The sequence below is a fragment of the Podarcis liolepis genome (genome assembly GCF_965112155.1).
Source record: "Podarcis liolepis genome assembly, chromosome: 7".
NCBI classification, from domain to species: domain Eukaryota; kingdom Metazoa; phylum Chordata; class Lepidosauria; order Squamata; family Lacertidae; genus Podarcis; species Podarcis liolepis.
Window position 1 is genome coordinate 56,941,317 of NC_139561.1, and position 13,118 is coordinate 56,954,434.

General features: G+C 46.5%; 1 protein-coding gene across 1 annotated transcript; it reads left to right on the plus strand.

Moving 5' to 3' along the window:
* The first annotated feature begins 5,278 nt into the window (after positions 1-5,278).
* On the plus strand, positions 5,279-12,783 carry LOC310712309 (uncharacterized protein). Its single transcript, XM_083515223.1, has 4 exons — positions 5,279-5,491; positions 8,851-8,977; positions 9,846-10,063; positions 12,326-12,783. Exons 2-4 carry the CDS (start codon positions 8,960-8,962, stop codon positions 12,435-12,437), a joined length of 348 nt encoding a protein of 115 aa, XP_083371349.1. The 5' UTR covers positions 5,279-5,491; positions 8,851-8,959; the 3' UTR covers positions 12,438-12,783.
* Positions 12,784-13,118: the final 335 nt, after the last annotated feature.

Sequence of the window (13,118 nt, forward strand, 5' to 3'; positions counted from 1 at the left end):
TGACTGCAATTATGGAGCAGGAATTCTAATATAAATATCCTCATCAGTTCCTTGGCAGTTCACAGACTCCTTTCATCCTCCCTTCCAACTGAAGATATATGAGCAATTATACTGCCAATTAAATTAAATTCCAAGTCCTCTTAGTGTCATTCAGTTCAATTCATAAATAATAAAGGATGTGAAAGAATCAGCTCTAAGTTTCCATCGTAAATCTTTTGCAAAATAGAGCTTCTCTGCCTTTTTCCTTTTTTTTCATACACAGTTCCATTTGATATTATATTCCATCTTTATAATCCAATTCCTTGCTTGTAAAGTCCTTGCAGCTAGTTTGTTCCGCAGTTTGTGATCTCATCTCTTCTAGTACACGTCCAATTAAATTCTAATTAACAGGAGAACATCTGCTTCTTAATGGCACCGTAGAAGGGTTACTGGCAGGCAAAGTGCTTTAGCACTCAGCGCCTCCCTGCCTCGTGCAACCCATGCTGGAATGAGATCCAGGTACCAAGATAAACTGCAAGTAAAGTCCGTCCGTCCCCATCCCTGGGGGGAATTTGCAAGGATAATCATCCTTGTTTTTCCTTAGCCAACGATCTCCTACTGTTGTGGGTGTTGCCTCCATTAAGGCAGAGCAGAACCTGAAGTCCTTTCCCCCCTCCTCTCCTGCAATCAAGGGGGGAAATCGCTTGTTTGATGTTAGAATTATAGTCCTTTTCAAACGTCTTTCAAGGTTTTCACTTACAAGTTCATTGCTTTGCTCTATTTACAAAGAACGGAAGGCAGACTTCCTGTTTATGCCTCTCCGCTTTGGTGTCAAATTGCTTCTCTGTTCCTTTGTTTCCCAAATTAGCCTACTCACGGATAGTTGTTTTGTAGCCAAATTGTCAGGAAATTGTCAGGAAAAAGGCAGCGCTCTCCGGTATCAGCTGTGCGGCTTCGCTCCACGGAAAAAGCAGTTGACTCACAGCACCGCGCCGCTTCCCCGCTCCGCTCCGGAACCCATAATCGAGCTCCTTTGCAAGTTGGGGGGGCGCAAAAGGTGCCCGCCGAGTCCCACAGTCACAGGCTTCACCCGCCTGTGATTTTTTCAAGGGTCCCCGCTTCGCCACAGCGGAAGAACCCCGATTCCCGCAGAGCTGGTCCCTCCGGATCAGAGGGAGTCTGCCATTACCGATGGCGCCACCCCAGAAGTCCTTTTTCTCTCCATTTCTCTCTCTCTATTTTTAGGTCTCTTATTTTCTTGTATTTTCTTCTGTCTGACTTGGTTCTTTTTTAGACTAAGTGGCTGTCTTATCTTAGTATATAATTAGGATTGCCATATTTCCAGAGGTAAAAATCTGGGCAAAAAACGTTGTTGAGCTTTTTTTGAGTTATCGCCCACTTGCCATCCACCGTGGCCTCGCCCACACCTGAGCACGAGCCTGAACCTGAGCCGCACACAGACACACAATTTTTTAAACCCTCCAAAACCCAAACACTTGCTTAAAATTGTAAAAATCCCCCTGGATGAGCATGTAGGCCCCCCAATAGAGGACATGCCCAGGGCTTCCCAGACATATGGCAACCCTAAAAAGATGTAATGGGTATGTATTTTTGTATATCTATGAATAAATAAGTATCAATAAATAAGTTCATAAAAGAGGGGGAAAGAGATCCTTAGAAGATAAAGGTAGTATATAAATGTAAAAAATAAATACACGATTTTAAATTTCTTCCTCAAATGGAGACTTCATTGTGATTTCTAGTCTCATTACTGAAAACTGTAAGCAACTCTGGAAGCTTATTTTAGGTGGAAGAGAGCAGTCAAAAGTTTCCTTTTTCTGTCTGTAGTATAATCCACAGAATCAAAATCACCGTGGCTTCACAACATGCTAAGGTCCTCGAAGCACTCAGTTGTGTTCACAGGTTGGCAAAAATAAAAATAAAGTGGGCTCAGGAGACCGAACAGACATGAGCAATTTCTCTTCTTTAAGGGATGGGTACCCCTCTGAATACAAAAGCATTTGTGCAGATGATGCCAAAGGTCCATCAAGCCCAGCATCCTGCTTCCCACAATGGCAACCAGGTGAAGCCTTCAAGCAGGGCCTGATGCCCAACGTGCTTTTCTGTTGTTTGTCTCCTTCAGCATATTCAGAGATAGACTGCCCCTGAACCTGGAGAAGGAAAGACACCTGTCAATTGAATGCTGTATAGAACCTCCAGGTTCAGAACTAGTCTACCTCTGAATTTGTTGGATCTGGGAAAACCAACAACAAAAAAGGGCTTAATGAATCTCTCTCTCTCCAAGTACCTCTTGCCTTTCAACACAACCCAGAATTATCTCCTCCTGACAAAAATAAAAATAAAAATCCACCTAGTCCTAGTGGACCCATTAAATCCAATAGACATGATGAAGTAAGGCTCATTAATTTCAGTGGGTTTTCTTTGAATGCAAGCCATAGGATTGCTAGCCATCCTAGCAGCAGAATTCTTTCTCCGTCGAAAACCCTGTGCCTCCTGTCGTTGTGGTCAAAAAATGAAACAAAAATGAATCTTCTCTCTCTCTCTCTCTCTCTCTCTCTCTCTCACACACACACACACACACACACACACACACGCACACACACACACACACACTGCAGCCTAGGGAGGGAGACAGGTATGCATGATGTCTGCACACTTCAAGTAGCACATTAAGAATGCATGCTTCTGATTGGCTTCGGTAGGGTGCCTAGAAGTTTGCTTGGCCTCTGTGAGAGAGAAACATTACAAGAAGACCTTTAAACAAAGGCTTTGCTGCACATTTAATTATTTGTTTTAACAAAACTGAAGGGGGAGAGGAAATGTGGAGACAGCCTTCCTTCCCCAGCTGCAAGCCTAGTGATGAACTAGATGGGGTGACGGATGTCCTATAGCAGTGGTTTTCAACCAGTGTGCCGTGGCACCCTGGAGTGCCTTGAATGATGGTCAGGGGTGCTGTGGGCTACACTGGCCTCCATGCCTCTTTCCTTCCCTCCCTTCTCTGGTGCCCTCTTGCGTCTCTGCCTCCCAAAGGCTTACACAGCTGTTTATCGCAGCAGCCCTGGCTATAAGCTCCACAGGCGGATAGCGCCTGTGGGAGGCACCTTTCTTTGGGGTGGGAGGGTGACTGGCAGCTCAGAGACCAGGGACGGCAGCAGTGGCTGCCCAGAGGGAACAGTCCACAAGGGAGGGTGTTGGGAAAAGGGTGAGAGGCTGCCAGCTCTGCAGGCAAGAGGTGACATAACTGGGCTCCTGAGCCCCACAGGGGTGCTGCAGAAAGAATGTAATTGGTCAAGGGAACCGTGGACTCAAAAAGGTTGAAAGCCTCTGTCCTGTGGCCTCAAACACCTTCTTCACAAGGAGAGAAGGTATGGGGAGGGAGTTCTCTGCCATCTTTTATTACAGGCATAAAAAGGATTAACAAAAAAGAAGGCCATGAACAGAAGTTACTTCACCATCCCAGGGGTAGCATAAGAAAAATAATAAATGCCTTTTCAGGCCACTGCCTTCTTGGCTCCAAAAACTCATCCTTAGTCCATGCTATGCCATGCCATACTATAAAAAGCATTCTGCAGACTGGCAGGTTTCATGACCCACTAAGGAAGATAAACAGAATAAGATTGAAATCGCTAACAATTAATTGCACGTTTATTCAAATTCTGATTAATTCAACAAAATAGATGCACTTGATCTAGTCATACTGTATCTGCTTTTCAAAGTCTGGTAGTCATTTATACTTCCAGTCATTTATACTCCCCCCGCCTCCCCCTTGCCTTTTGTTCCCTTCCCCCAACAATTGCCTGAACAATACACACACACACACACACACACACACACACACACACACACACACAGAGCAAACAATGAACTTCAGTGCTCTGTACTGCAATAGCAGAGAGGGAGAATAGGAAACTGTGTCTGTGAGCTATATTCCATGCTACCTAAGAGATCGCCTTAGTCCATACATGCCCACCTGACCACTTTGATTGGCAGAACTCGCACTACTACAGATGCCACATAATACCTGCGCCACATCTGTAAACTTGATCATTTAGTGTGGCAACACTTTGGAACCCCTGAGTGTTGATATCAGGCAGACACCTTCACTGTATTCTTTTTGGTGTCTGCTGAAGAGTTTCTTAGTCATGCCTGTCCAGTGAAATTAAGGGGTATGACTCATTTAGGCACAATCATTTCAACCAGTGATTAAGTCCTGGGAGCAGAAAATTTTACTCCTCTGACCTTTGTGTTTGCTTTTATGGTGTGTTTCAGTTTGATGCTTTGTTTTGCTGTATTTGTATTTTTTTTAAGTACTGGGAGTACTTAGAGCTTCATGCTGATGGCAATGCAGTGTGTGCACTTAAAGGATGACTTCCATACCATCCTAAATATTTTTGCAGAAGCTTATGGAAAGCTTGGTCTATCACTCAATATCCAAAAAACCAAAGTGCACAAAACAACCCCTCTGCAGCACCACAAATCCAACTTAATGGTGTAATGTTGGAAAGTGTCAATCACATTTCCTACCTGGGCAGTTATTTTTCCACAAGGGCCGACATCGATGTCAAAATCCAGCATCACCTGAGCTCTGCGAGTGCAGCTTTCTCCTGATTGAAGTGCAGAGTGTTTGAGGACCAGGACATTCACAGGGAGACCAAAATGCTTGTTTACAAAGCGATTGTACTACCAACTTTACTTTGGGCTTGTGAAACATGGACCACTTATAAATGCCATCTCCAGCTTCTCGAAAGATCCCATCAACGGTGTCTCCGAAAAATTCTACACATCACTCGGGAAGACAGGCAAACTAATGTTCAGTGTACTGGAAGAAGCAAAAGATCACCAGTGTTGAAGCAAGGATTCTTCAACATCAACTTCGTTGGACTGGTCATGTTGTGCGGATGCCTGATTATCGTCTTACAAAGCAACTACTCTATTCCCAATTTAAGACAACAAAAACAGTGGACAACAAAAGAGGTTTAAAGCTCTCTCAAGGCAAATCTAAAAAAAAAGTAGTATAAACATTGACAACTGGGAAACACTGGCCTGTGAGCGCTCCTACTGGAGAACAGCCTTTACCAGAGGTGTCATGGACTTTGAAGAAGCACAAACTTAGGGTGACAAGGAGAAACAAGCTAAGAGCTAAAAGACAAGTTTGACAAACCCTCACTGTGATGAACTCCTGCCTTGTAACCTATGCTCCCACTGTGGAAGGACGTGTGGATCCAGAATTGGCCTCCACACCTTTAAATGAGAACTTGAACAATACACCCTGGAGTGATTATTTATTGTAGTGCAGTAGACTTTCCCGAAAACATTATGCAGTTTAAAGGTTGACAAACCTGATTTCTTCATCAAAATCCTGTAGGTGATCAGAAGGGGAAAGCAGAGCTGCCTGGTAGAATTTGTGTCTGCTTTGTCAGCGCAACACCATCGTCTGAGGCCACATCAAAAATGTTGCCATCTGCGCCTGCTTCACTTCTGTCTGGACCAGGTACAAGAACAGGGGAAATCAGAGAGGGGTTCGGATCTATCTGCCCACATGGCCTGCTAGTTTTCTTGGTGCAGGGAAATATAGGGTTGCACCCAATGTCTGTCATACTCAGAGCCACTGAAATCAAAGGATATGAATAACGTGGTCTCATCAATTAGGCAGCTAACATTTGACCCCCTTTTTTCCTGTACCTTTTTATGTATGTTTTCACTTGAGGGATAAATGAATCAGTTAGTTTTAAGCTCTCACATTTCTTTTTCACCAATGTATGCATTTTTCTGGTCAAACTGCACCACAAAATTTGGAGAACTGTGAATTTTGAAGGACAGCTGTGTTTTAGATCATGTGTTGGCATGAGAAGAGTGGATCCGGTAGTCTTGCATTAAACATTAAACTAAAAAAAAAAAAAAAGGCCTTCCTCCCATTCGTGAGGAGCCTCCCCTCCCTATGGAGAATCACTCTCCATGCATCCAGTCAAGTGGGCTGTAGTCAGTAGAAGATGTCACACAATAAGGCTGCACTCCTAACACCCACTCACCTGAGAATATACCCCACTGCATTCAAGAGGATTTACAGAAAACAGAAACAGGTACAGTGGTACCTCAGGTTAAGAACTTAATTCGTTCTGGAGGTCCGTTCTTAACCTGAAACTGTTCTTAACCTGAAGCAGCACTTTAGCTAATGGGGCCTCCCGCTGCCGCTGCGCCACCGTCATGCGATTTCTGTTCTCATCCTGAAGCAAAGTTTTTAACCTGAGGTAATATTTCTGGGTTAGCAGAGTCTGTAACCTGAAGCATCTGTAACCTGAATCATCTGTAACCTGAGGTACCACTGTATAGGTTTGTGGTGAAAAACCTGCTAGTCTTCAAGGCACCATAAAAGTTCCCATAAAAAGTCATGCACCTCCTTTACAAATTCTCATCTCACCTGTCTTGTAAAGTTCTTGTGAAATGGGCTTCAAAATGACAGAAGAAATTTCTCTGTTTGATTTCATCTTTTTGTCCGTTTATATTGTTTTCATTCTGAAGTTGATGGGGGGGGTTTGGGGGGGCAGAATTTCTGTTTCTCTTGAGGTTTTGCCATATGTCGTTCAAATATACCTCTCTGAGTGTGTGCATCTGCATGCATGCACATAAATCTCTCTTCTCTTTGTGGTCATGCATTTCTTTTCCTGGATACTGATAACCTGATGCTCCACCTTCAAACACACCACTCTGCCTGACATCCCGATGATGGAGGAAATCTGCCACCATAGCATTTGTTGGCACAGTGAATGTGTATCACAATTAACTACACAATGGCATAGGTCCCTTCCTGGGGCTCTTCTTCCTCGGTCACAAGCCCCTCCACTGACACTTTCTGTCCTCAGCTGTATCTGTTGCCAGTCCCTCTGAAAAATAAATAAATACTGCCCCCACCCTGAGTGCACAACAAGACAGAAGGATGCTTTGCAAGGTAGCTCTTTTTGCATCCAGTCGATTGCCAAAGACAAGGCCCTTTTCACCCAAGTTGCAGTGTGAGGTGGGGCATGCTATGGATGATGTTGACAGCTGCTGGTGGACACAGCTGGCTTTGTATTGCCACAGAATATAAAATACCTGCAAGGTTTCCCTGAGAAGCATATTTATCATTATTCTTAAATACTGATGCTCTCTCAAGAGCACGTTAGGAACTCTACGGTGCTTAGAAATGTCCAACAGATTTATTATCTGAAGCAGCTTTCCGCAACACGGTGCCCTCCGGAAGTTTTGGACTGCAACTCCCAGCAACTCCATGAGCACAAAAGCACTCTCACCTCCTCTGGTATTTGGAAGCATTACTGCCTTCAACTGCGGAAGCAGAGCATGGCCATCGTGGCTAGTAGCCCTCAATAGCCTTCTCCTCCATGAATTTGTCTAACCCTGTTTTAAAGGCATCCAAGGTGGTGGCCATCACTTAAGGCAACTGTAAGCCATCTTGCTCGGTGCTTTTGTGAAGGTGCCATGGGTTATTCTTATTTAGGTTGCTTCCAGATGGGTAGTTATGGTGGAATGGGCGCTACTCGTGCATGCAAGTCTCTCTTTTTTTCTTCATAAAAGCAGCTGCATTCACACAATGTCAGAGGCATCAAAACACCAGCCTCTGTGTTTTTTTCCCATCTCTCTCCCCACACCCCCCCCCACACACCAATTTTATCCAGATTTATCCTTTTCTGGGGGAAATCCCACACCCTCCAACATTCCTCAGATGAAAACAGGGACATTTCTCACTCCCCGCCCCCAACTGACCCTCCTCAAGCCCCCACTCTTTTGTCAACCCACACCTAGTGAGGAAGGATGAATGCCACCACTTCACCAACGGGACACAGCACACATGCCCTCCACTGTCCTGAAAAAGCCTCTTAATTCTGATTTTATTTTATTCTTTGGTTGATTTACAAAAAGAAAAACAAACACCAATAAGGGCAATATTAGATGCAGACACACAAAGGTTTTGTGTTTCTTTTAAATCAAGACTCCTTGAACTCTGCTCCGCTTCCCTCTGCCTGCCGCTCAGAGCTGGCGCATCATGCGAGGCTAGGCCTTGGCAGCAGAAGCCTCTCCTCCTCCTCAGCCGCTCTTCAGCAGCCACTACAAGCTGCCCAAAGGGAGGAGAGGCCAAGGAGAGTCAACAGGACGTTCCCTTCGCAGCTGCCACTGTGGCGCTGGTGGAGAAAATAGGGACATTCCGGGGTCAAATCAGAAGCCGGGATGGCTTTCGTAAATCTGGGAATGTGCCCGGAAAATAGGGACACTTGGGAGAGTATGAAACGCAGTCTGTCCGTTACCAATAAGCCATTTACATATTAAGCACCTATCTAGAAGCATCCTTAGCAACTATTTGGAGTCCTATGCTATTGCTGCTTTTATTATCCATTTCTGCTGGCTTTTAATTCCTGCATCTTGTTAGCTGCTTTGGGGGACTAATGGCTGAACAAAGATAAGTACTGGTGCCCTTGTGTTGCTGTTGTTGCTTTGTGCTAATGGACCAATGTGGCTATCTATGTTTGATCTCTGAGCCTCAGAGTGTTTTGTCTTGTTTTCATTTTGGCTCAGCAGTATAAATGCCGTAAGCCCAACTCACATCACTTACTTGCAAAAGCCCTACTTTCTTGCTGCCGCTCTTCCTAGGCCCAACTCTCTCTTTGTGAGAGCACAATGGCGGCCAATAATTAATTGATTGCTTTTCTTGGCTGCCTCCGCCCTCTGGGTAAGATGAGCCAGCAGAGGCAGGCACAGGCACTGCTTAGAGAAACTTGACCAGGGATGAGGTCACTGGAACGGGGCAAGGGGGTGGGCAGCAGGCACAGCTCAGCCTGTATCCTTTGGTTTCCGGCACAGCACTGGTGCATCCCTATAAAGCTGGCAAGTGACGGGACTCTCAAGGGCTGAGCAGCTAATCAACCTCACAGACAACTCTTGGGACCACCTCTTCTGCTTCGGAAGACATATGGCCACCTTTGTCCCGGTAAGAAACAATCCAGCTGTGCCCATTGATTTACTTACTCCATTTGTGGACCACCTTTCTCCCCAGAATGGTATCTGCACCAAGCGTTGCTAGTGCTTATAATGTAAAATGTTGCTAAGGTGCAACAGGATCAAAGAACTCAGGTAGTACATAGAATCCCGGGATTGAACTGCTGGAAGGGACCCCAACGCTCATCTAGTCCAAACCCCCGCAGTACAAGAATCACAGCTAAACTGATCACCAGCATGTTTTATATTAGGAGAGAAGGGCATCCGTGGGAAGGTGTCTCAATGTGAAGGCATCTCTTTTACCAAGGTGGAGTTAAGATTTTTGCAGTGCATAGCTAAGCTATGGCCCTCACTACCCCAGGAGGCAGTGATGGCCACCAACCTAGATGGCTTTAAAAGGTTATTAGATGAATTCATGGAGAAGAAGGCTATTGACTGCTGGCCGTGATAGCCATGCCCTGCCTGCACAGTTGGAGGCAGCAATGCTTTTGAATACCAGTTGCTGGAAACATAGGAGAGAGCTCTTGTGCTCTTGCAGATTTCCCACAGGCATCTGGCTGGCCGCTGTGAGATCAGGATGCTGGACCAGAGGGGCCATTGGCTTTGTCCAGCATGTTTTAAAGATGTTCTTAAAATGGTACAGCAATACTGAAAGTAAAGGATGCTAACCAACAGGAGCCGGCAGAGAAGATTGCAAAGAGATTCTGGCTAAAACATATACACCTTATATTTACGGACTAAAGAGCCACCACCTAATATGCTAGACTTACCTAATCCGATGAAACGTGCAACTTGGTGAAGCTGCAGCCTCTTGACTGGCGCTAACCTTCTTTGCCTTTCTCCCCTCCTTGCGCCCTCAGTACGCCTCCTGCTATGGGAACAAGCAAGCGGTGCAGCTCCTGGGCCGAAACAGCTACTTCTCCCTCTTTGCCAACCCGCCTTGCCTGATCAGCCAGCGGCAGCGGCTGGCATGCCAGGCCCCAGAAATGACTCTGCGGCAGATCAGCAAGCTGATCCGCGTCCTAAGGAAGCTGAACCTCCGGGACGCCAAGGGGAACAAACTGCCTGAAGCACAGAGGTGAGCAAACTGGGGCAAGGGGGAAACAAAGATAGCTGCCGCAGCCCGTTAGGGAACTGGGGCATGGGGAAATCTCTGTAGGCTGAAATACCAGTGTGATCCAATGGTTAAGAGTGTCAGACAAGGACTTGGGAGACCAGGGTTTGAATCCCCATGCGGTCATGAAGCTCACTGGGTGACCTGGGGGGGGGGGTCAGTCACCGTTTCTCAGCCTTGCCCACCTCACAGGGTTGGAGTGAGGGATTGAATGGAGAGAACCATGTATGCCCCCTTGAGCTCCTTGGAGAAAAAGGTGTATAAATCTGATTGATTAATCCATCGAGAACAGGCCACCAAGTCAGATGGCATAATTCCAGGGAAACTGGGAAGTCCCTTGGGTGGGAACTGCCCTACCCCATACCCTCGAAGCAGCAGGCATGGGAGCAGCTATGGTCCTGTCCCTTCTCTCAGCCTTCCTAAATGAAGCTCTTTGCTCCCTCACTCCTTACAAGGGAGCAGCTGGAAAAGGCCAATTCATTCATTCATTCATAGCCTGGGGGGGGGGGGGTAAGCAGCCATCCAGCATCCCAGGCAGACTGCTGTTTAAAGGTTCTACCCAGGTTCAATCTTGGTTCTAGATCTGTCCTGAGTAAGCAGCTACTCTAGAGCTGCTGAAAGGGGGCTGAGAATCTCAGAGAGGGAGAAAACATTTTTTCCTAGGATGGCTGTGTGTTGCACTTTATGAATGCTAGCCCTCTGTTTGAAGGTATCCTCTATCTCAGTGACTCCCACAACTTTTGGGTGGCCCTGCCCCTTGGCTCCATAAACTCACCCTCTGACCCTATGAAAACCCTCGTTCATAACAGCAGTTTGCACAACCTACAATTACTTGCATATTCAAAATCAAATTAAAATTGTTTTAAGTCAACAAAACTAATGAACTTGATGCCATGATCAATGTACACCTCCACCACACCCCAGCCAGTTTTCCATCTTGTTAAGATGCACCTTCAGCTTGTTGGCCCTCATTCAGCCCTTGGCCTGGAATCTGAATGGGGAAGTGGTGCTGGGTGGCACCAACAGACTGCCATAACTGCACACTTTCTGATTCAGTTTAGTCCAGCCCCCAAACTCCCTGCCCTCCACCCCCCAGATCCAGGAAAAAATCTGCAGCAGGCCTAGGCAGTCCATGGAGCCATTTCATAAAACTGCTTAGGAAACCAGCCTGATAGCAGTGACTGAAGACGTCTCACAGCACAGAAGACAGAAAACAGCAAAAAAAGAGGTGGTGTTTGGAATTAAGTTCAGCCAGGGAGCTCATTATAGGGGACATTGAAGTATCCATATAAGGGAGAAACTGAGGTAAGTTAGGCTGAGAGGCAGTGACTGCCCCAAGGGCACCCAGTGGGCTTTGTGGCCAAGCGAGGATTTGAACCCTGGTCTCTCAGGTCCTTGTTGCTTTGAGTTCACCTTTATGGGAAAAGGCAGTTGTTTTATTTATTAAACAACAAAACAATGGGTACAACAGCTCTCCCACCCCTACAGTTTTCCCTGCTTTTCAAGTAAATTGAAATACTGGCTGCAAGAAATTAAACTAGATGCATCCACTCACATCTGAAGCTGCCAGTCTCTTACGGCAGAGCTCTCCTGCTTCTTTGAAGTGATTTGGCTCATTCCGGTATGGAGTGGCGATGATGAGAAATATGGCAATTGCTGGAGTTGTGCCTATGGTGCAGCTGCTGTAAAGGAATAGCAGCCTCAGCCTAGAGATGGGGAATTGGTGGCCTTCCAAGTTTTTGTTGGACTATAACTGCCATTATCCCTGACCACACTGGCTGCAGCTGATGGGATTTGAAGTCCCACAACATGGCCCCTGCCTTTGATGGCTTGTCTGGATGAGATACATACCTCCACCTTTTAAGATAACTCCTTACAAAGCAGCTTGGAAAAATTGGGGAAAGATAGTGGTGCAAAGGTCATGTGGCCTTCCAGATATTGTGGGACAACATCTCCCATCATCCCTGACTGCTGGCCAGGCTGATGGGAGTTGAGCAACATCTGCAGGGCTACAAATTCCTCAGCGCCTCCGTAAGAAAAAGAGGCAAACCTGGCCACCACTTAGGAGTCATTACACACCGTGCCCAAGGCTCCTTTCCCAAAGATAGCATCAAGCGTCTGGTGGGAAGGACAATGTCTTAATGCTCTTGATGCCCTGGAATCCTACGCTAGTTTGCCCAGCTGTGCCTGCAGGCATCCAACCCAACTGCCTTGCTTGCCTTCCAGGAGCCGTTCAAGCAGCTCTTCCATGGAATCACAGCAGTCCCGGACTTCGGACCAGCACTGCCTGTCCTGCTTCCATTCAAGACGCAATTCTGGTCCACCTTGTGTCGGGTAAAGAACCAAGACAGCCCAGAGGCCAACCTGCAAGAGAATGACCTCGACATCCTTCTGCCTGCGTTACCTCCTTCCACTCCCCCACCCCTAATAATATTGGTGAGGTTACATTCAGGACAGCAAACAAACAGGAAGTCCTGTGGCACCTGCAAGACCCTGGCTGTGACCCTGCAATGCGGACCCCACACACCCTGCCTTGTTTGTAGTGTGGGCAAGAGGGCTGTAGTGTTCAGCAGGAAGAACGTGCAGCTACTGCTGCAGCCAGCAAGAAAAGGAAGGTTAACCCCCCCCCAAGCATTTCCCATTTAGAATGAAAGAAATGGAGTAAATAAATTTACCCGTGCAGATGCAGGAAATAAAGGTTGAGTCTCTATCGGCTGCTCTGAGTGAATGTGTTGTTCTGTGCCAGGAGCCACGATGGGTGATGCACGTTTGGGAGGGCAGGAAGGGGTGACGGGTCCTGCCCATCTATCCTCAATCTCAAACACCTAATCATGTTTTCCCCAATGTCATAAAACTGTGACCCTCCCCAGTCAGGCAGATTGGTGTGACCCCTTATAGCAAGACCAGCTAAGACACAGCAAAATATAAGGCACGTTTTCTGGTTCCCCAATACAAAGAGGGTGGGGATGTGTTCTGGTGGTGGTGGTGGGGAGAATAGTCTTCAGTTGGCAATATAGGT

Excerpts from the sequence above, each read along its gene's own strand:
- LOC310712309 (XM_083515223.1), top strand. Across the intron at positions 10,064-12,325 it reads AAACTGCCTGAAGCACAGAG|GAGCCGTTCAAGCAGCTCTT; the intron begins GTGAGCAAACTG and ends CTTGCCTTCCAG.